The sequence below is a fragment of the Condylura cristata genome, unplaced genomic scaffold, assembly GCF_000260355.1.
Source record: "Condylura cristata isolate star-nosed mole 26May11 unplaced genomic scaffold, ConCri1.0 scaffold00021, whole genome shotgun sequence".
Lineage (NCBI taxonomy): Eukaryota > Metazoa > Chordata > Mammalia > Eulipotyphla > Talpidae > Condylura > Condylura cristata.
Window position 1 is genome coordinate 17,328,775 of NW_004567122.1, and position 24,352 is coordinate 17,353,126.

Sequence of the window (24,352 nt, forward strand, 5' to 3'; positions counted from 1 at the left end):
ATATCTTATAATTAATTTTGGCTGATAGTAGTACAACTTGCAATGGATGGAATTGTAGACTCAATGGAAACTGAGTAGAGATTCACCTTAAAATGTTTATTATTTGTCCCACTGTAGAGGGGAAGTGGCAAGATCTTGTTCAGGGGCTGTGGCTGTCTTGGTCAGCTTAGTCACTCACAGTAGGAGTTATGTAGTAGATGCTCAGTAAGAACTCGTGACCTGGTGAGTAGACAAGAGGATGTTTGAAGGACATGAATGTGTCTCTGTCCAATGTTCTAATTTCCTAGGGTCTGATGAGTGTCTGTTCTTCCTTGACTATCCTTTAAGATTTCCCCTGAGTCTTTATGTTACAGACTGAAGAGATTTTACTAGCTCATTGTGTCTCCATGTGAAAACCACATCCTCCTCGGTCGTTTTAATTAGTCAACTCTGGCCTTTTGCAGTTGTCTGAACTGTCTGGAGTGGGGACGAGATAGCATCTTCTGATTCATTTCTGTCCCTTCCTGTTTTTGTTAATAGCTTTGATTTCCTTGGTGAATGAAGCTGATATTTAGGAAGAATAATTTGTGCCTCTAAGTCCCGCTTTTAAACAGTACACTTTATAAATCTCTAGTGTTCTGTAAATGTGCGTGAGCTCTGCAGACAAGCTGGAGATGAAGTGGTTGCTTCCATGAAATTCACTCCTTCCTATAATTTTTCTTCTCTTTAAAGCACATGCTCATTTCATTCAGTAGGATTGAATTTATTCATCAGTTCAGTTTAAAAAAATTCTATATGCTGGTAGTAGAATTCAGAGTACAAGCGTTACTACCTGCATCTCGAACGCTTATGACATTTGTTAGGGGGTGTCCCAGAGCGGAGAATAATAAAGTAGAGAATAATTATATTTCGGCCATCCCTACTTTTATAGCTTTATGGCTATAATCATTAACTCAGTTCCCACATAACCCAAATTAGTATGAATTTTTCATTATTACCATTTTGACATTAATCATTAAACTTACAACAGCTCATTTGGTCACAGATTCTTTTGTTATTACACAGGTCATGTAACCTTAATGCTTTTCAGAAATTAATTTATTAGGTTACTTTCCAGGAGTATGCGTGAGAAATCAGAACCTATAAGCTAGACTTAGAGAGTATTAGTTGCATCAGCCTTCCTTCTCCAAAGGCATTATATTCTTCTTTCCAAGAACCAAGCTTCTGCCTGTTTTTTCCCCCTCTCATGCATTGTAGATAAGTCTTCATTCCCAAAACTTCCCACCCCGCCTTCCTACCTGTTTGTCTGGCATTTCCCAGCCCACAGGAGCTTAGCATTGGCTGAAAACTCGTGGCTTAGCCTCTGCTTTGTCTCTTCAGGGCTAGTTCTAAAAGAGCTGATCAAGATGAGCTCTGCCTTGATCTGACAAAGCTGCTGTTTTTATTTAAAAAGTACTAAAACGTGATAAAGTATACCTTCTTCTCTTTCAGTGTCTACTTAAAAAGTAACAGTCTATACAAAGGTTTTTTTTTTCAAAGTCTAAAATGTGTACTCCCAGTGCATACTGATTATGCATTTTTGCTCCAGAAGTTGAGCTTTGAGCTGCGCACATGTATCTGCATGTATGTGCAAGTGCTTCTGTATGACTTACATGCCCGTTATATGCGCCCTGTGTGATGTATTGACACTCACACAACTCTGTGCTAGCTCTAAAATGTCCTTTCTGGTTTTGAAACACAGCTCATCAGCAGATACCATGTGGTCAGGGAAAAAAAAAATGCCCAAGAATTTGGAAAACTAAACCTTCCAGCTTGACTGAATGTATGACCCTCAGCAAGTTATAGGATCTTGTCAGACTTCAGCTTTTTATTTATGCAAAGGTCACTTTCTCAGCCCTAATTGCACACCTTTACAAGCATTCAGGGAAGCTTGAAAAATGCAGATGCCCTACCAAGAGCTTCCGATTTAATTTATTTTAAAAATCTCCATGAATCTAATAGAGGGTCAGGGTAAAAAGAATTGCCAGCTCGACACATTCCAGTGCCCCTTTCCATGTCCGAGAGTCCCTGTATTTTCCCTTTTTGAGGCAGGGCAGGTTGTGCTGGTAGACGCTCAGGGCATCATCTGGTCCTGTGGTTCTACAGATGGCTCTGGGTCTCGTCAGTGGTAGCCTGGGACCTCCTGGCTGTCACCCCTCTGCCACTCACAATTGAGGGGGTTTGAGGGTCTGTGCTCAGCCGTGGCCTCTGGTGGGGAAGGAGGAGTGGCCCCAAGTCCCTGTTTCCTTCTTTGGGGCCCTGAACCAGTGGCCGGCAGCCCTGTTTGACTTCCCTTCTCCAGTCTTCTTGCCTCTCATCCTTTCCAAGTTTTTACTCTCTGATTTTCTTCTCAACCATCCTGTGACCTTTCATCTCTTGACCCTCTGTGACAACCCATAAACACATTTTACTGATACAGTAGTTCCGTAAACAATACCAGCAGTGAAGTATAAGCATATTAGGTTCTGATCACCTCTGAACCTCTGTGTTGACCAGTAAATCCAAGAGACAAGTGGTGTTAACACAGCAACAATGTGAAAGACAGAAGACCAGACCTCTAGTTTGTAGGTCCCCCTCCGCAGGAATGTTTCTTCTAGTTCTTTCTGTACCCCCCAAACCCCCCATTACCACTCCATTTAGGTCCATCATGCCATGTCTTCTCTTTGTGTACCAGTGAGAATGGTGGCTGTGTTGATCATGGACTCTGGATGAATACTTTCATTATCTTGTTTCAGCCTCATAAAAGGGCTTGAAAGATGACGAAACCAAAGCTCACAGAGCATCAAAGATGGTGTCCCGCGCATACAGTAATTGCTTAATAAATAGGCACTGAATGATGTCATCATCTGAGATAACTGTGCTTTCCTCCTTATGTCAACTTGTCCGCTCTCATGTTAATTCCAAGTCCAGGAAAACAAATGTTTAAAACGCTGATTTATAGGAACTTTTGAAAAGCATGTGTTTTTGTGCTTATTTTAAGGGCTCATAAAACTGATTTTCTAAAATACTGCTGTTCTCCTAGTAAACGTCCCTTCAACGGTAATGGAAGCCATGTGCAGACAGGACGCCTTGCAGCCCTTCAGCAAGAGCAACAAGCTCTCCCCTACCACCCCGCAGCGCTCCGTCGTTTTCCCACAGACTCCGTGCACCAGGAACTTCTCTCTCCTGGATAAGTCTGGGCCCATGGAGTCGGGATTTAACCAAATCAACGTGAAGAACCAGCGCGTCCTCGCGAGCCCGACGTCGACCAGCCAGCTGCACTCCGAGTTCAGTGACTGGCACCTTTGGAAATGTGGCCAGTGCTTTAAGACTTTCACCCAGAGGATCCTCCTACAAATGCACGTGTGCACGCAGAACCCTGACAGGTAAACCCTAGCCCACGACCCACATGGTGGCGCCCTTTCAGGCTGCACCCCACCACCGGCCCAGCCAGCTTCCCCTCACGGATGCCCACCACACCTCAGGACACACCCTGTGCCCCAGAAGGGCAGGCAGGAGTGTTAGGCTCTGCTTGATTTACTGTGCAGATGCTGCATGAGCAGTGTCTGCAGAGAGGAGTCTGTTCTTATTTCCCCAAACAGTTCCACCCCATTATGGTGGGAAGCAAAATAGAAAGAGCATTTATGGATATCATGGATGGGAAAATGAGGTCAGGGTAATTAGAATCCTCTCTGTCTTCTGAAGATAATATAGTTGGCCGCTCAGTTGCTGTCACCATCGTTTCAGGGTTCACCTCCAGTGTGCTGTGGCTATGAACTTAATTAAGTACTAAGAGGTAATGAATTGGAATTTTTTGCTTAGTACTATTTTTCTTCAGAGCATGCAAACCCATAAATCCTGCAAAGCTGTCAAAAGGAAATACCTACTCTGCTAGTGATGTGGAGGAAAACAGATGCCACTTATTCAATAAACTAATATCCACACAGAAGAAAAATGTTGACTAGATACCTCAGAGTCAAAGTTGGTTTGAAAGTTTGTCAATAAAGAATTTTATGGCCATGAACTGAGGATGAAATTTAGCTGAACAAGTGAATTAAAATTTCAGGTACTCTGACGAGTGGCACAGTAGATATAATGGAACTATTATTTATGAATCAAAGCTGGTTTATTCGACAATCTTGATAGCTGGGCGCGCAAAAGACAAAAATCAAATTAATTCAGTAAGAAAGGATTGTGTTTTATCTCTCCTTCACATCCTATGAAAATTTCATTAAACCCCAAATATCTAAGAATAGCCCTGAAAGTGCACTTTGAATATAAAAGCAGAAAATAATTTTTAGAAGGAAGACAGACGAGGTTATCGGGACTCCTGAGTTATTTTTTTAATTTGGACACTGAATACCCTCAAGCCATTTGCCTCCTGTCCCCAAACACCCTCGCAGCTCTCTCAACCAGTTACAGTTGTGTTTGAAGACCCAGCAGGCAAGGGGATAGAAGGTTGGTGAAGAGTAGTCAAATCTTTTCTAAACAGTAATAATAGTCCATTTTGGGATACACAGGCACATTCCTATGTTATCTATTTTTATGTGTCCCGGTCTACAGAACACTTGCTTAGCATCAAGCATTGTTAACACTAATTTTTTAAAAGATTTTTTGATGTCTACACATCTGGGGTATATGTAGGCCAGAGGTGCATGGTGGGGGGGAGGTGGGTGGTGAGAGGATTCACCAGTGACAGAGTGGGAAGCAGAACAGGCAGATGGACTGAACTACACAGCTGAGGTGAGCAGCGGCAATAGGGTGGTAGCATTGGGACTTAACCCCTGCGCCGCCAGGGAGGCCCGATTGCTAGAACTAATTAAAACTGACATGTTTCTGCATTAGAGCTGTTGAGGCAGTTCTATCCTTACTTTTACTTTCAGTAGGAAAGCCCCCTGGGGAAGGTATCCACAGACCACATTTGAGAAATGTTTTCTTCACTCAGAAAGGATTTTTTTTGAAAGCTTGCCTTGCTTGCAGTTATCTGTATACCTCAGTGTTTATATGTGTATATGCATATCTAGTCAAAGTTTTCAGATCATTTTAGTGCTTTTTTTTTTTTAAGATTATTTATGCATACAGAACTGGGGCACAGGCCGGTTGAGAGGCTTCGCCACTAGACAGAGTGGGGAACAGTACAGGCAGATTGACGAAGTACACTGCTGAGGGGAGCAGCGGGCAGGTCAGGAGAGGTCTGCCACGCCACGTAGGTCACTTTCAGGGTGGGGATCGAACTTGCACTGAAGCGGCTGTGGCCAGCTTGCAGTGCTGTGTCCTAACCTGTTGCTCCACCAGGGAGGGCCAGTGCTTTTTGAATATAAAAGATATGTCAATATTTTTTGATGAACTTTCTAAATTGAGTGAATTCATATGTACACAGCTATTACCTTCATGAGGTTCATTGCCCTAACTCACAGTGCAAGGTAAAATGAAACAAGAGTTGGCATTTTCTGGAACTCGAAGTTTAGCCCTGAGGAAGATCAGATTTCATGGGGAATGTAACACAAAACCATGGAATCATCTCATAGTAAATAGAAAGATGCCCAAATAGTTGGTTTTGCCTGACTCCAGTTTCACTTGGGGACCCCGTCAGTCTGTGCTATAATACCTGTGCTGTGCTGTAATAGTGTCACCATTGGTCATACCTGTGTGTCAGCTGTCAGGAAATTACCTGGCATGTTAGAAACCTGCATTTGCAAAACACTCATCCGCAAGAGATTGTTAGGTCAGTGTCGATTCTAAGCTAATTTCAAGACAAGCATCCAGGTGACCCAAGGCAGGGTCCTCCTGGGCAGGAGGACCAAGAGGCTAGAGTCCGACGTCCAGATGGGGTGTGGCCAGGTCTTTTCAGGTGAGGCAGAAGTTTGAGTACTTAATATCTAGGCAGACGGACAGAGCAGTGTGTGGCTCCTTATCCTGTGGGATCCTGCTTCTCCCTATCTTGTGCTTTGATGGTGAAGATTTCAGAGGTGGTCACCACCCTTTTGAATAGATTAAAATTTAGAATTATAATTTCAAAAATTTCTCCCTTTCGAGGCAATGCAGTAAAGTACATTGTTGTTTCTTAGCAGTGGTAGGAGCGTCTTGAATTACTCTGTCTCACCTGAATTGGTTATTGATGATGGGGGCAATAGAGGGGGGATCCCTGTCATTTTAGCCCCCTAATTGCACTCTAAATACACAGTTTGCTTTCAGCATATTCCTATGGAATGGCTCTTTGCTGTTCCAGAGCCTGAAGTATTTTCTTTGATCCAGCAAGCTTGGAAATAAAAGATACTCTTGGTAGTCTCTAACCACCTGGGTGAATTGCTAAATGGGAGAAATATACAGAGCTAAAATGGAATGACACATTTGTTCATGATGCTGCTAAATTTTGAACCTCTACTTTTACTATCCATATGGAGACTTAAAATTGCTGAATATTCATGTTTTCTTTAGTGATTGACTACATACATCAACTGGCTTTTGTCTGACAGTTTGTGCCCATTCACCTGTGTATAGCGAAGAAGTTTAGAACACACCAGTCACACCCATCTCCCTTCTATTTGAAAATCATACTTTTATTTTGATAAGAAATTTCTTGCTAGAACCAGAGGCAAGAAAGGAGCCACAAAAGACAGTCAGAGGTAAGCAGGTTAGAGTTTCAAACAGGTCCAAGTTTGAAGCAAGCCCCTGAATCTTAGGTCCAAAGGATTTTTCACGCAACAGACTGACTGTTTGCCATAAAAGTGAAGGGATTGGCGCCTTCATCAAAGAGACTTTCTGTGTCTGTGTTGTATGCTTCCTAATGGGAAGCACCCCTGAAAAGTGTATGCTTCCCTGTGAAGGAAAGCGATCTGAAGATACCTAGGGTTAGGGTCATGATTTTCCTCTAATGTTATTTATACTAAATGCAGAACAAAGTTTCATTTGGAATTGCCATGAGCATGAGCAGAAAACCTAGCCACACGCATCAAGTGCCATGCAATTATTATTTCTTGATTTTTGTGCTGTTACCATTAAGCAAACAAAACCAAAAAATCTCTCCTTTCCTCTTTCCAGGGTCCTGTCTTTGTCTTTTCTTGAGCAAACGCAAAGGAAATAAACTGTTGGAAGCTAGATCAACCAAGATTTTATTTAGGGACTTCAAAAACATTTGGGTTTTCACTTAAGTTTATTACTTAGGTCAGGGTAACTTGACTCACTTTTGCTGGAACCAAGAGTTAGAAACCCCTGTTCTCTTGTCTTCCTGCTGCAGAAACTCTCAACAGTGCCCCAGGGGGTGCTCCAGAAAGGGGTAAGCAAAGTCTTCAATCACAGCGGATTATTTTCGGATGAGTATGTTCACTTTTATGTCTGCCAAAAGTGTTCTGATGATGCTCCTCCTTTTTTTTCTTTTTCCTTTTTTTGCATCCCTTTCTTTTTCTTTTCTCCTTTTGCATTGTTGGTGCCATGGGGAAAGTTTGCGTCTAGCCTTCTAGACCCCACTGCCAGCAGCTCACATTTGTTTCCAGTATCACTGTGTGTCATTGGATGTGCTGGTACCAGAGCGGGGGATGACTCTAGAAGGTGCCATTTTGGGGGGAAGATCCTGGAGTCAATCCATCACCATAATCGTTTCTTCGGAATGTGTCTGTGCTGAACCAGCCCTCCCACCCCACCCCCACCTGAAGCCTGTCTTCTTTCTCACATGCATTGTTCTCCAGGTGCTCTGGCTCTGTGTTTGCCTCTTTCCTGGAGTCTTTCTCTCCTCCCATAGAGCGACTTTCTCTTCTCACTCTGCATGGCCGGCCAGCAGTGACCTACGTGCTGTGCCCTTTGGAGTGTTTGGAGATCAGCGCTCGCTGGGGCTGGCTGATGTGGAGTGAGCAGAGAATGTGGCCCCGGCTACACAGCTTTGTCCTGGAGGCTTGCATGCCATGCAAGAAAAAAAAAAATCAAAGGAGGATTAATAATATTTGAAACCAAACCACACTTAATTTTGTTAAATGTTTCATCCTTTTCCTACGTGTACACCAGAGCAATTACAGTCTCAAAGTAAATGAATTGCACATTGTACTGGAATAATCTTTGGCAGAGGAGCCGCCAGTTCTGGGGGATGCCAAGGGATGTACAAAACTTTCTCAGGGCTCATTTTCTGCTTAAAAATTGACCAGCATTGATACATGTTAACTGAGTTCACCCGGGCTTTGCTTGTTTTTCGGTTACTTCTTTATTGAGTATGAAACCCTTGTACTCTTTCGTGAAGCTTGATATTGCTGTGTGGAAACTAGCTGCATAAGATTATTTAAGTCACTTCTTCAAAACTGAGTAAGACTTTGGTCTCTGACCGCCCTCCTCCCCTCCCCACTACACATTTCAAGTGCAAGCAGCTGTGAGGAACTGGCAACCCCCACCTTGAATAGTGGGCATGTAGGACGTTTGCATCCTGGGCATTCGGCTATCCTTGTCAAGTCATTCAAAATCCATAAGCTGCTCTGGACTCTCTCTCTGTGAAGAAGCTCATTGCATTTGATTTGAGAATAGTGAAATGCCACGGGTATGTGGTGTGTGGGGGAGACTCAGAGGGCTTTAGAGAGGAACTTCCCACTTAGTTGTTCAATGGTGTGAAGGACTGGAGAGAACTAAATACTGTGTGTGCAATGTGGGCCCTTCCAGGCTTCTTCTGTAGGGCACATCAAAGAGAAACAGGAGTTTGTTGCTAAAAATGACTATCTAAAAGTTTAATCAATGAAATTGTACCATTTGGCCAGACCTTGAAAAGTTAATGGGAGTGTTAGTCATTGGAATAAAGAGCTGAGTCATGACAAGTGATTCGGTGCCCAAAGGTCCTGGGGCTGTGGATTGAGAGAAGGAGATAAGGTTTGCTAATAGAAACTGACATAAATATTCTTAGCTCTTCTGGCCTGTTGTCCCATAAATTATAATATGTGAAATTCCATAGTGACAATAATGCTCTCTCAACTGTGCTCTTAGGCTTCATGGTTTCATTCCTGGGTCCTTAAATAAAATCTTAGGACAAAATCAGTGTTAAAATTGTTTTTTGATCATTCCCTTTTCTCCATTTTAAAGAAAATATTGAAAACCCTGCAAAAGAAGGGTTTTCTTGTCTACTTGCTCTATGACTTCTGTGTGAACTTCCTATACATTTGTAGGCTTGAGAAAGACAATATATTACTTATAGTGGCAAGTAGAAGATACACTTTTGTTCTCAATCCTACATAAAATAAGTTCTGCTAAGGGGAATGAGCTAAAACCTTGTTATTGAAGAGATATGTTTGTTTTTTGAGAGCAGCCAAAATATGGCTGGGTGATACATGTGGTACTAGATATTCACGTTGCTCTCAATTCTCAGCTGTTTACCAATAAAATTTAGATGGTTCACGTTCTAATTAGCACGTGTGCACACATACACACCATTAGAAAGCTCTATGCGTAGGGAACAATGGAATATGGAGACCACATTGACAGTGCAAGCTCCGTGAGGTGGTGTTGGGACAGTTTCATAGGCAGAAAGGTTGTGCTCATTCTCTGAAAGCAGGAATAGGGCATCTCAGAAAGAAAACATCGAGCTCATTCTAGATAACTGAAGAAATAGAGCGAGCCAGGGCGTTCCCTAGCTGGTGTTCCCTAGCTGAATGTACCAGGTTGAAGTAGGACTTGTCGTATCTATCCCCTCCATTCTAGGCTCTTCTGTTCCAGCAAGCTGAGTGCAGCAGCTGTAAAAACTTTGTGCCATAGTTCACTGGCTACCTGGTAAAATACCTCTCAGGTGCTGGGCAAAGTTGATGCGTTTGAATCCTGTTGGCCTCTTCATGGCATTAACTTGAAGGAAGAATTCAGCAGAAGCCTTTCGCTGGTCGTTTCTGCTCTCTCTGAGTAAATCTCTGCCACCGTGACTATTAACGTTAAGAGGATGGATTGACTTCTGACTGTGGGAGATAAATCACTGCAACTTTTGACAACAGAGTTAGAAAAAAAAGAAAAGATGAATTGGTTTTATTTAGCAGCTTATTGTTTATTGTGCTAGCTATTAAAAATAGATAACCAGAGGCTAATAAATGTTAATGGCCCCTTCACTATTAGAAAAATCAATTGTCAGTGTATATAGCATATATTAATACATTATTTGGTTTGTAATCTTCAATAGTGTTAAAAAACAAAACTTCACCTCTGAGAATTATTTCATGAATAATTCTTTAAGGCTAATGGTAATACAAAGACTGCATTCAGGAGAAGCACATTTTCATCTTCCTTTAATTTTAATAGTTCTCAAAGCCCTCTTTTATAATTGTAATGAAATGCATGTGTAATTTGTCAAGATTGATAAACTCCTTACCAAGGACTCTTATATATTTCTTTGAAACTTGTTTGAGAGCACTTAGATAGATTTCTAAATGTAAGTAATTAAAATTGTATAGTATTGAGTTATTGACCAGTCCTGGACTATTAATCAAGCTAAAAAATTCTACAATCAGTGCTCAGTGTGCTGAAGCCTGGCAAAATAATAGTATTTGTGTTCAGTGAGCCAAGTAGCCACAATTAAGCCCTTCACTTGACAAATGAGAGGGTACACTTTATTTTGCGCTTAATTGAATTGTTGTACATGATCGGTCACCATTGTCTTCTGTCCCTTCATTCTGGTTTGTGCTCGTTGGATCTTACGCATGTGTTAAAGGTAGATGAACTAAGTCAGCTTCTGCTGTTGACTTTCTGAACACACTCAGAAATGCCTGGGCCACACACCAGAGCTTCACGAGTGCTAAGATTCCTCCATGACAGATTATTAATTTTCTTAACAAAAATGTTGATAAACAAATTAGAGTCCTGTCAAGGGATGATATAAAATAGCTTTGAATAGGGGAAACTCCCTAGGTTTTATATCACTCACCCGATTTTGCTTCAGTAAGCAGAAGAACCTCTATAGAGAAGACAGAATTCTAATCTATTTTATGAAAACTCAAAATTGATTTACTTCTCATGAGCTGGAAAGAATGGCCTCTGATAATCTTGCTAATTATCAGGTATTTGTCTGAACTTCCTTCCATTTGCTGTTGCAGCACCATCCTCTTCCTGTAACCATAGTGACATCCTGTCATTTCTGGCTGCTATAAATCATGGCTCGCTACCAGATTAAACTGGGGAGCTGAAGTTCAAGAAAGACCCAGTGGATAAATATTAGTGAGGGGGAGTAAGTCGAAGTCAGGTTTTTCTTACAGAGCAACACATCTGGGTGCACAGCTGTGTTTGTGTACTGTCAGGGTTGTGCGGGAGACAGAACCCAAAGAATTGTCGGCACACACATACCTGACTTCCGCACTGAGCAGAAGGTCCAAACACCCTCGTGTTATGTTGGAATCCAGGGTTGATTTCCTAGGAGAACCGTTTATCCTGTTTTCTGAACTGACAGCAATAATCGCCCCTGTAAAGAAGAAGCTAGGTGATTGATTTTTGAGCAGACTTACTTTACAATTGTAATAAAGTGCATGGGTAATTTGTCAGGTTTGATAAACTTCTTTGAAAAGTTGAAAGTCCCCTGGAATGGTGAGAAACAATTGCCTTTTTTATTCTGTAACATCCTGTTTAATGAAGTCTGGACACTCCATGCTTGCAAAGTCGACGACTGTTTGTCTGGCCGGGTGGGGAGCAGGGGTCAAAACGAGACAGCAGGACTTCTTGAACTAGTGGGGTTCATCTCAGAAAGGAATATTCATTTGGAATTCTTGTGTCTCAGTAGCTCTGTGATGTTGTGGCAGCAGGCTCTGGGGACCCACTGGCCAAAGCTCCGTGCCCTGTTTTAAGCTCAGAGAACAGGGCAGCAACATCTTTCTGTCCTCGCCCCCACACGTCTGATCTCCCCTGACTAGCCTAGAAAATAATGACCAGGCATTGTCTTTGTTTCAGACCTTACCAGTGTGGACACTGCTCCCAGTCCTTTTCCCAGCCTTCAGAACTGAGGAACCACGTGGTCACCCACTCCAGTGACCGGCCTTTCAAGTGCGGCTACTGTGGTCGTGCTTTTGCCGGAGCCACCACCCTCAACAACCACATCCGAACCCACACTGGAGAAAAGCCCTTCAAGTAAGTCACGGCCAGTTCTGCAAGCTGCTTTCTCTTGCCCTCTCCTGAGAGCCGGCAGATGAGGCAGCGCGGCTGCTCTGCTCGGTCAGCTGGTGTGGGAGGCCGCTGGAAGGTCAGTGTCCAGGCTGCCACAGGACCAACATGTGTAACAGGGAAAATAAAGTCAGGGAGTATGCACTGTGCCTGGCATGGTCTGGGCAACCTTGAACTCAAGGCAGCCCTTCTGGTCTGTTTTCTCATCAGTGAAGTATGCAAGTAGGAGGTATTTTAAGATTCTTCTAGTGCCTGAGGATCTGTGTGTCTAGAATTTGAACTGGGAACCACACAGGGTACCATCTTAGGGCCACCCACAGGCCCCTAATTTAGGACATCGTTTGGGGAATTGAACCCTTTGGATTCTGGTGAGTGTTTTCTCTCCCTTTCCTATATGTTAAAGAGGTTTGAATGTGTTATAACTGCCAACTTGTGACTTGTCAGCATGCCTGTCAGGTCTCAGAATGAGCAGATTGGTGAAAAAAGAAAAAAAAAAAAGCACCAAGCATAGGGCATGACTGAGCTCTTGAGATTCAGGGGATGTGGAAAGCAGAAGTAGCGCTGAATTCGAAGGGTTTGGCAAAGTAGGGGCGCCTGGCCAAGAGGGTGTGTGTCTAGATACGACACCATGGTGAAACAGTAGACCTTGAAGATCTCGTATTATATGGGACAATTCAATGAAGAAGTACTATAACAGAGTGAAAAGGGCAAATGTGAAAATGGTTGTCTATGTATGAAGTCATCAATACCGTCTGGCAGAGGTGGTGATTAAGATGTGCTTTGAAGGATGAAGAGGAGTTTCCCAGACATACAGAGACAGGCTTTTCTAGCAGCTAAAAAAAACTTGAGCGAGTGAAGGCTTGGGAGCATCAGCAGCACGTGTGACTTTGGGGCCATCTCAAAGCAGTTATCTGTTTAACCCCTTCCATCTCTCTCTACTCATTGGCCATGCTGGCTTTTCCTGATTAAGAAAAATTAAAAGGCTACAAATGTACAGGATCTTTAGCTTCTGTTAGGCAAGATCAAACAAGAAAGTAAGTGGCTCTGGTAGTAGGAGATGAATCCCCTTGTTCATTCTTAGTCAACAAGTCTCCCCAGAGTTTCACGTTCTGTGGTTTTCCCTCTGGCGCTCTGCTGGCACAGCACGTGTCCACATGGCGTCCAGATTCAGCTCAGGGGTGCAGCGTCCTGCTGGTCTGGTACTGTCTCATATCTGCCAGCTGAAGAAGGATGTCATAAGAGGCTGTCATCTTCACTCACCTCCCCATGGGCTGGTTACCTTTGTTCATTATTCTCAACTATTTTCTGCCAGGGTGTATTGTATAGTGTCAGTTAACACCCTGCTTGTTCGCTGCAACACGGCATTTGACTTAGGGGATAAGTTTGGGTTCGAATGTCGAACACTGCTATGCTAGCCCACCCGGGTCTCTTCTTCTAACTCACCCTGAAGGCCAGAAGGGTTAGCACCGTCTCCATGGAGCTTCCAATGATGTCACAGGTATTTGTGTCCTATGCTGTGACTTTGTCATCACCCTCCATTGACCCTAGGGGCTTCACCCAGCTCAGTGTCATCTCTGCTGGTAATGTTGAAGATGACAGAGACACGTTTCCAGGACTCTTGAGCAGGAGAGCTTTCTGACAGCAGACGTGTGAGAGGACTGGGGGGTCGTCTCAGCCCCTGTGTTAGAGAGGGCAGCCAGATGACACGGTGCCAGGAATCAGATTGATTTTTATCTTGTTGCTGTGTAAATAGATTTTAGTAATTAATTGAAGAGGTTTCAGGGTCAAAATGGGAAATAGATTTCTATTAATGTTAAGGTGTTACTTATGTGTAACCTCGTTGACTCCGCTCAATTTTTTTCTTTAACATCCTGTTTTTGTCATGTTTCCGATAGAGTTGCCATGTTAACTTAATTTTAATTCATCAGATTAATATTTGAAGGGCTTTAATACTTGTGTCTTTTTCCTATCTAAAATATGTTTTTTGTGACCACAGCCTAATCTCATCTGGAATAAATACTAGGGAAACAACCACACTTGCTTGGGTTAGATTTTAAGGGCACCTTTTAGTTTCTTCAGCGTTTATCCTTATCAAGATAACCACACACTTATGTTTACTCCCAATGTAAGAAATATATGTTCTCAGGGGAGAACTGAGCGCACTTTATTTTAAAAAATTGAGATTTAAACATCTAGAAAATGAAAAGCTCATTCCTTTGGTGTATACAGCCAGGTCTTGCAGGATTGAAGTCTCCCAAGGGAGTTTTGGGAACTCTTTCAGCCATAGCTCATGGATATCCATTCCATGGACATTTGTAAATATTATGAAATTATCCTTTTACAGGCTTATAAAGCAAACATTACAAAACAACCTTTCATTGCAGATCAGTCAATAAAATGGGTTTCATCACAACTGTTAATTTTACTGCTTCAACTAAAAGGTATTGGATAAACAATGTTGCAAAGAAAGAAGAATCTAGTACAGATGTATAGCCTAAGCTTGTATCTTGGGCAGCTTCCAGATAAATGCCCAAGCAGCATAATCCCCAACTCTCCCACCCATTCAGTCCAGGAGACATCACAGAAATCTCAGAGCTTGCCTGAGAATGGGCTGCCAAGACAGTTCAGCTTCTAAAATCTCTCACTGACAAGTGGGTTTTTGAAGGAGACCAAGGTGCTTATCCAAAGATAACTAGAGAAGATTTGGCTTTAAGAGAGCAGAGTTTCATCCAGCCTGTGCCATACAATCTGATGGCTTGAAATCCCATCGAAAGTCTCCATCCCCCAGACTCTAAGTAGATTCCAGGCCTGTCCATCACTAACTTAGGCTGTGGAATTTGAATTTCCAAAGTAAAGGAGGGCATAGCGACAGAAATATATGTGAGCATCATACTGAAGTTCTTGGCACTCAGTTGTACCATGAGACCAGAGGTCATGGAAAACAAGGAGCAAAAGCAAGACATTGTTTCATTTTACAGCAGTTTTTCAAGGAACAGGTGGATGGATGAAAGGGAGGAGGGAAGGAAGGAAGTGTGTGAAATGTATTCTCGACAGTGAGAAGCCCTTTCTCCTATGTGACTAAATATAATCTCAAGCTTTGGGGGTATTGTTGCTTTACCTGGAAGGATCCATGTGAGCTGCTCATTATGGATTCAGAGTCTGGGCAGACCAAGCCATGCCTAGAGCTGCTTCTCTCCATCTTAGTTAGAAGCATATCTACATTTCACATTAAAGACAGTTTGGCTTGGTATTAAAAAAAAAATCAGAGGCTGTTCCAAAAAACTACTAATATTTTATCAAGATCTAAGCACAGTCAAAGCAAATCAAGGAGCATATCACTCAGTAGGCAGTGAACACAGCAAATGTATGAAGTCTTGTGTGTTTTGTGCTTCGGTTCACGTCAGGAAGTATTTTGTGATGGACCTTAGAAGCCCAGAAAGAATACTTCTTGCAGGTTTTTCATTTAATAAAATTTGACATAGGTTTGTGCCTCATCAGATTCAGGTGATAATTATTCATCTCCCTGTACCCATAAGCTGGCCAACCATCATACTAATAGAGAGTGATTTCAGATCTAAAAGAAAATAAAGTGTAACTTGATTTTCAAGAATTGAAAATCAAGTCCCGCGTGCTCGTTGAAAGTTGAGAACATCGTCTTTCCTGAAATATCTGGACAGCTTTCCACTCCCGTGTCCCTGTTCCTTCCCTCATTCAGGACTGAGGCCCTGAGTGCTAACTCTTGTCTGTACTCCCAGCTCATTCTCTGAGTCTTTTTATGTCTGTTACATCACACGAAGATCCTGCTTATTGGTACCCAGGCCCAGTCACTCACCTGGGAAGGTGGTTAAGTGAATGCCAGCCCAGCTCATGTCAGCTCCGACTGGCCAGACTCTAGGCCCATCTGCCCTGCTGATGGGTTTCAGGAAGTTATGGAAGTCACGTGTGAAGGGACTTCTCCAGTAATTAAAATGATGAGTTGAGGTGCTCTCATTGTAAATAAGTACTTACTATACTTAGCTCTCTTGAATTCCTTAATTATAAAAACTGTTTTTTTTTTAATTCCCTGCGCACATAGCTTTTATGTATAGAATGTACTCTGTGCAATTAGGGGACCTTCTGAGAAGACGGACCTAAACTAAGGAATTTTTTCCACATCTGCATTTGCTTTTTCTCACTCTTGGCGAGCAGATGGCACTAGAAATGATTGTTCAGTGATGATGTAAGCCACCCAATGCATCAGTCTGAGTGAATTTCCTGTTACAATGAATTGTTCCATGAATGTACATGTATGTGAGGCATTTAGGCAAATACTTGAAGAATAAAGTCCAGTTTTCCTCTTAATGTACCCATCCAGTCTGGATGGGTATTACATATAGACATACATTTTTTGCCTGATAGGCTGCACTAAACTCAGTGGTGAATTATTTCTATATATTTTTTTAAGATTTATTTATTTATTCATACAGAACTGGGGGATAAGCCAGAGACGCAGGGCCGATGAAAGGCCTCATCAGAGACAGAGTAGGGAGCAGAACAGGCAGATCAGTGAGATACACTGCTGAGGGGAGCAGCAGACGGGCCAGGAGAGGTCTGCCTCGCCATGTGGATCACCTCCAGCCCCGGGGGTCGAACCCGCACTGAAGCAGCTGTGGCCAGCTTTGCAGTGCTGCGTCCTAACCCACTGTGCCACCAGGGAGGGCCAAATCATTTCTATTTTAATACATAAAGTTAGGTGGCAAAAGTGTGAGCCTGGCAAACTGCCACTCCTCATGATTGTTCAAGCTCTTCTGTTCTCTTGCAAGTGGATTCTAGAGCTTCAGAAGGTTTTTTTTTGGAATATAATCATTTGAAAGTTTGTCAAGCAGTGAAAGGTAGTATATTTTGACACACTCATCCAGTAACTAATCAGTTTTCTAATAAACAATCAGCAATTCACTAACGTGTCCTCAGCACTTCAGAAGCTCTGGAGAGGGTATGAGCTGCCCATGGACGTTAATGAATACACCAAAAATCATTAGCTGATCAATACTTCTGAGTTATTTTCATTGAGTTGATAGGTCTGATACATTAAAGCTGACATCCTACATTTGTCAAGATCACAGTGCAGTTTTTAACAGTAGAACAGGCTGCTAAAAATATTCCCAGAAAGACAATCAAAATAATACAACTTCTTCCGTCTGACATCCTCACTTGTCACAGGAGCCCTGGAAACCCAGGCAACACAGTCCAGCTCAGGCTTCTTGTGTTCAGAAAAAAGGCAGGTGACCCCCCAAGCAGACAGCTGCATTATTCTCTTTTCCCCAGGGCAGGGGACTTAAGAGGAGCACCTACAGGATAATGGGGACTCTTCTGTGATGCCTCTGCCACAGCCCCAGTAGTATAGGGACCCCAAGACTCCTGTCACATTATTTAAGAAGAACAGTTGTCTGCTGTTCTCCAGAGTGGCTTTTCCTTCAGAAGTTTGAGGAGAGGGGACAACTGAGGTGGTTGCTGAGTCCCAACCAGCAGGGTGGTGACAGAGAAGTCTGCTGTCCGCAGCTTGCCTCCACAGTTCACAGTTTGTCTCTGTGTGTCTGTGCTCAGGTAGGTTTAATAGGCCACATAGCCTGCCTCAAGAGCTATTCTCGAGGTGTAAAACCAGAGCTCACCGGGCCTTCCCTGGTGGCGCAGCGGGTTAAAGCACTGCACTGAAAAGCTGAAGCCACTTCCGCATGAGTTCAAATCCCGCCTGCCCCGGAGGAGACCACATGGTGTGGCAGACCTCTCCTGTCTCGCCCGCTGCTCCCCTCAGCAGTGTACTTCGTCGATCTGCCTGTTCTGCTCCCCACTCTGTCTCTGGTGAAGCCTCTCACCCCCCCTGAGCTGTACCCCAGTTCTGTATGTACAAATAAATAAATCTTTAAAAAAAAAAAAATCAGAGCTCACCTCCTGAAACACACTGGCCTGAGTCACAGCATCAGGAACATTTTCAGTCGTGCTTCGGGAGGAGTGACCTTCCTGAGCCTGGTTGTCTGTAAGTTTATCTGAGTCCCCACTCCACGCCCCCCAACCCCACCAGTTAGTTTGAACTCTCAGTTTGATGGGCTGTGATACGGCACCATAGCAGCTTCCCTCCCCTCCACAGTCACTGCAAACTAATATGCTGCTTCCTCTAGTTACGAAATCTGGACATGATCGCCCTTTGGCTGCTGTATTGAGGGGGGAAGAATTCCTGATTTTAAATTAGCAGCAAGTGAAATTCTATTTGTCATCAATTTCTCTTTGGGGTTACAGAGCAGAAAACTGCAGACAAGCTGCTGCTTTGATGGCTCACTCCTAAAAATCTCTTTTTGTTCTTTATCTATTTGAACTGACAGTGATCAGAGCCGCAGCAGGACAGGGCCCTCTGGAGAAATCACCTTCCCCCTGCCTATCGACAGATCCCTCTGTTCTGCATCAGACGGGCTTTGTCCCATCACAGACATCCAGGCCTTGGAAGGAGCCACCAATTAAACCTCTTGAGCCAGTAAAATCTGAAGCCACTTTGGAGTGTCTGATCCGATTAGGCAGGATGAGAGGAAGCGCATCACCCTGCAGGCCTCGCTCCCTGGTCTCAATTTTCTCTCTTGCCTCCACCAGGTGCGAGAGGTGTGAGCGGAGCTTCACGCAGGCCACCCAGCTGAGCCGACACCAACGGATGCCCAATGAGTGCAAGCCAATAACCGAGAGCCCAGAATCAATCGAAGTGGATTAACTGATTGACTGGTTGGAATTAAACTGCAAGGAAAGTCATGATTAAATGTCATGGACACTTAAGCAAAACCAAAGATTTCCTCTGAGCAACTTTCAATCAGTCCCAGAAAACCAAAAGCAGTAATAAAATAAGTAAGATGTTAAGAGATATTGATCCTGGCGTGGAAGTCAGACCAGGAAAGAGATTATTTATTTATGACTAGGGATGAGACTTATTTCAGCAGACACCTAACCTAGGGTGGCTAACACTTCCAATCCCACCATGCATTTGCTTTGTTTCTAAAAAGCTTTTTAAAAACTGTTATTTAATACCAAAGGGAGGAATCAGGAATCGTACAGGTTCCTCTGCCCACAGTCGTGACTAAGAATGCACTGGGACTTGTTTCTCGTTGCACCTTTTTTTAGTAGCATGATTCAAGGAGACCCACTGTACAGTCCTTCTTTCTGCCGTTTTGTTCATCTTGGCCTGACGTGGCTGCTGCAGCAGGGGCTTCAGAAGAGGAAGCGAGATGGCACCGTCTCTGCCAGCACCATCTTCAGCCTCAAGGGCCTTTCATTTCTGTGTTTTCCATGCTCACTTCTCACTCACTTTCCGCATGGCTCCTTCCACCCAGCTGCCTGGTCTTGATGCAGAAGAGCCTGGAAAAAGAAGAAAATGGTTTAAATCTCAAAAATTCAAGGAAAAAAAATGAAATGGGGGGAGACTTAACTTTGTCCTGTCGGGATTTCAAAAGCATTTAAAATGTACGGCGCTTCATAATACAGTATATTGTTCCGAAGCAGCTAGTTGAGAAAATTTTGTTTTCAATAATGATTTAGCTTACAAATGAAAATAAAGTTCTTCAGTATGAGGCTGAATATGCGTTATGAGGCTTCAAGTGATTTTTCTATTAGTCTGTGAACATGTTAGTCTGTGAACATGTTGGATACGTGAGCAAAGGCAGTACTGAGCCTCTTTGTCAAGTTCGTTTAGGCAGTATTTTCTCCCTTCCTCCAGCAGCTGAGACCTGAGTGTGGGGAAGTGTTGGTGCAGAAACAGGTGGAAATAACCCAGACTGGAAGCTCTGGAGGCAGTGGCACAGACGGCTGTGAGTAGAACAGACTGCCCAGGAATTAGCTGATTTTATCAATACGAATGTTACGTTCTTCTCCTCTGGTCTTTGATATTATTCTTCCCTCAACATTGATTCATTGAAAGAGAAAAGATGATGTATACAATGTCAGTGTTCTCTCAAGTGCTAAGAAAGGTTGTTTAACTTTGGCTAGCCTTTTGGTCCTTCTACAATGATCCTCTACAAAATTGGGTCACAATCCACGAAGTGATCCAACATCAGAAGAAGTGGCAGCTCCTGTCATTAGCTCCCTGCAGCACCACAGAGACGCGGTCAACCTTGATAAACTGTATGTTTGATAGAGAGTACTTAACAGCAGCAGTCACTGTGGATTTCTTGGTCACTGGATAATAAGATAAAGCTTCCTTTAAGCAACTCCTGCTCTCTTATCCCTGCCTTCCATTGTCTTCCCTTAACAAAAAGACAAGACAGAGTTTAACTGACCAGTGAAAGGAAAGTACTGTGTGGTTCATGTTAACCTATCATCCTGAATTTTCTTCTCAGAAAACCTTCCTTGCCTTTCCATTTTGCTTCCTGATCCTTTTGCACCCAACTACCACATTTAAAATGGAGTAAACTGGGTTTTATAATTGTGTTTGTAATTTATATATCTGTATCTCAAAATCTGTAAGATTATGAAGGAAGCTGGATGATTCTTACCTTTGTTTCCCAGTCTCAAGTCACTCACCCAAAACTTCGACACCATTGCTTGTTGACTCCTGGTCATAGAAGTATAAGCAAGTATTCTCTCTGGTAGACAGGAATATGATTTAAATATACTTTGGTGCCCTAGGTGATGGAGGCATTTGCCCACAGTATATGCCCTTGGGAAGGATGGAAGGGGGACATTGCCATATTGACCTAAAGCCTGTAAGAAAATGACAGATCTGCTGCACAGATGCCATGTTGTTCCATTTATTAAGGTTGAAACATTTGGTGGTACCTGTGGAAAATGATGTTAGCAGATGACTCACCTATAGTTTGCATATTGCTTTTAGTAAGGAACGTCAGTTCACCTATTTCCTTCTTAATAGAACACAACCTAACCCCCCTTGGTGCTCATGAGCTAGAGCATCACATTGCACAAACGAGAAGTTCTGCACCTCTCTGGATTCCCATCATGAGAAGCATTCCCATGACAATGGAATTGTTCTGTCCACTCTTGTGACTTTGCCTGCCAATCCCCAACTTCCACTGAACTTGGCAAAAGAAAAGTCTGTCTCTTTTGTTATTAAGAGAGATCTTTACATGCATTTCCCACCTATTCAATCAGAAAATATTTTCTAACTCATCTGTTATGAAACAGCCCAACAGCCACAAGTACACATTTGCCCTGAAGGTAGGTCCTCAGATGGTTTGGTCCCAAATTTTTTAATCAAAGTATGTGCTGAGTGAGATGAGATAGGAGTAGGGTAGCAAATACTCTCTCAAATCTTCCAGCAGCTTCTTTAGCTTTTTGTGTTTAAAATGGACAGATAATCCCTTGGGTCACTGTAAGTGGTTGCTAGCAACTACAGTCAGTCAAGATTTATCTTCTTCCTTGTAGTCCCTTGCTAATTAATCATGGAGTAAAGAGAATGAATGCTCTGAATCACTGAGGGGGGGAAAAAAAAGGAAGGTGTCCAAGAGGAGAAAAGGTGAATACAGAACCAAAAGCAGTTGATTGTGGTAGCAATCCTTTTTTTCTCGTTCTATTGGTAGGGACAATTTTCTTTTTCTGACAGGCTGAGTGATATCCCAATATATGCTCATTTTTCTAGCTGAGTCAGAGCCAAAGGGTACTGCTAGCTATACATAAGGGTGTAAGAGGAAACAAAGTAGGACTGCAGATATCACATTTCTAGAAAAATCTCACCAGCTTTAGGCAAATCTGAGTATTTCCTACACAAAGCATGCATGAATTCTTCTTAAGATAAGCTTTTCATTTTAGTGGTATTTATCTTTAAAAATGACGTTTTTCAGGGGACATATGCTTTTATGGAGTTGTTATGTGGATAACTAAACCTGTATAACTTAATCTTGTATAATTTATATATTGTGATTTATTTAGTAAATATTATTGAATGTCTGTCTATTCAAGTGTAGCCTTTTGGAGAAAACGCCTAACAAACAAAGATTCTGATACCACTCCATTGTCACAAGAATCAGATTTGTTGCATTACATCGTGGGAAAACTTCATTCTAGGTCAGCTATAGAAAGATTCACAAATGTTTACTGGCTCATCAAAATGTTACACCAGTTAATTGAGTCATTGTTTTATTCATTTACTCAGCAAGTATGTACTGAACTCTTGTATAAAGAAAACCATTGTAGCTGTTTGCCATAAGCAGTATTACTTACGTGACTGGTAGAAAATAATACTCTTGTGAATTGGCTGTCAGGCCTTCAGACCACTGTCTTAGTGAATCTTCAGAAATGCTGCAACCGAGAGATGAGAGAGATGTGAATTCAGTAGAAGACTAAAGGTAGTGATTTCAAAACACATAAAGACACACAACTTGTTTGTCTTTGCTTGCCTTTTTGCGCTGTTGGTTCTGAACAACTAAATGAAGATAGCAACATTAGGACTAGAGTCTTACAAGCCTATTCCAGCAGTTGATAAGCCTGAGCCAATCACTGGGGACAGAGCTCTGGGGAGCGATTCTGCAGAGCCCTGTGGGTTTTCAGCGCCATGCCAGTGACATGCCCTGACAAAATCACCCTTGTCTGCACCCTTCACCTCCTGTCCGGTGTCTCCTAAATTCCACTCAAGCGCTTCCAAGAGCACCATCAGAGCAGATGGTAAGGACTGGTTTCAAAAGAGCAGTTGTTAAGATTGCTTTTGAATGTCACTGTCAAACTCTTCATGTCCTAACACTGACGGACCTTCACCCTCTGAGGACTGGGGTCTTGAGTTCATTGTAAAATAAAGTGGTGGTAATTGGTTTTAAGAGCTATAAGGCTAAGAAACTAGTAATTAGTTTTCATAGTAGAAGTAACATTACTGGCTATGTTTCACACAGATTTTAAAAATCCAACCTGTGTGTCTGTTGAGCTGTTTAAATTGGAAGCATGGCACACCTCACCAAGTGGGGCACTTCCAGAACAGCTTGGAGCTGGATTCAGGAGTTGTTCTTTGCAGTCCCTGCAGACCTATATTTAGAGCAAATCCATCACTCACAGATTAAGACCATGCCTGTCTGCAAAATCAGACCAAGAATCAGACAAACTAAGTAAACATTTTTAAGTTAGTTTCTATTTCCTTTGTTTGATGTGAATTTGATTTTATTTCTCATTGCCTGAAAGATAATAAGAGATAGCCTTTTTTTTTTTTAATTAGTAACAGTAGATTCTGGAAATATCATTCATTCGTCAGGGTCCTTTCAAAATGAAACCTTTTCACTAAGTGACTAGATGTTTCAGTACTTATCTACCCAAGCATTTGAGGTTTTGCCACCACTCACACTTACTTGAACCACTATAAAGAAACACAGATTTTCAGGAAGGGATTCTCTTAGATTCAGTACTAGAAACCAGATGATCAGCTAGCTGTCAGTTACAACAGGCAAACCAAAAAGAATAGGCTTTTCTCTGTAGAAGCCTTGCAACAGAGGTGACCTACAATCTATGATTGTATTTCCCACTTAGTTTCTTCTTTTACATGTTTCATTAGATCAATGTGAAATGATTTTTTTAAATGAGAAAACAGCAAAGAGCTAAAGCGGTTGAACTGTCTTCCCTCTCTTTTAAGGTGCTACTATTATACTCGAAATTAAAAAAGATTGTTGGTAAGATTCTATGGAAAAAATGAGTCTGAGTTTATTTTCTCATATATTGGCGGAAATGATATTGGTGGTAGCCACTTATCTGCTTAAATTTAGTCCTTAGGTCTTTAGTAAACTTATAGGAAAAATAACCTTCATCAGCCCTGTTTCATGTTTTATCTCAGCTTCCTTACTTAGTCCCCTTCTAAGACTATGTCACTATAATCCTTAAAAAGGGAAAGGATTTCCTAATTCAAGATTTTTTTGAGAACATGAGTTTTAAAAGTAAACACAAGTATAATTGATTTATAAGATATGTTTGGGGGGGGATGTCAGAATACCCTTAAAATGCATGTAATTGTAGTTGCTGAGATAAGTAATCCTCAAATATGTACTGCTGGATGGCAGAATTTCAGATATCCCACGGCAAGCATTCTTTTTTCTCTCTAAACATGGAACTAGTAGTCCAGATTAAAAGGAAAAAAAATTTCCTCGAGTGTGTGCTGTACATAGTGATGGGCAGGAAGGCAGGTTGTGTTGGACAGGGGCCAAGAGAAGAATGAGGCCTGAACATATTGACAAGTGAAAAAACATCCTGAATGGAACTAAGTGAAATCTAGTGTTCCGTCTTTGTTCTGACTGAATGCTAAGTGAGTTACTTTTCAGGCATCAAT

The 24,352-nt window shown here is 42.4% G+C and overlaps 1 protein-coding gene across 1 annotated transcript in view; it reads left to right on the forward strand.

Annotated features, from left to right (window-relative positions):
* The window catches only part of PRDM6 (PR domain containing 6), an 86,803-nt gene extending 67,245 nt beyond the window's left edge, over positions 1 to 19,558 (forward strand). The window contains exons 5-7 of the mRNA XM_004686502.2: positions 3,041 to 3,383; positions 11,881 to 12,057; positions 18,709 to 19,558. Of these exons, the coding sequence (XP_004686559.2) occupies positions 3,041 to 3,383; positions 11,881 to 12,057; positions 18,709 to 18,823 (635 nt within the window). The 3' untranslated portion in view covers positions 18,824 to 19,558. The remainder of the gene's footprint in view (positions 1 to 3,040; positions 3,384 to 11,880; positions 12,058 to 18,708) is intronic.
* Positions 19,559 to 24,352: the final 4,794 nt, after the last annotated feature.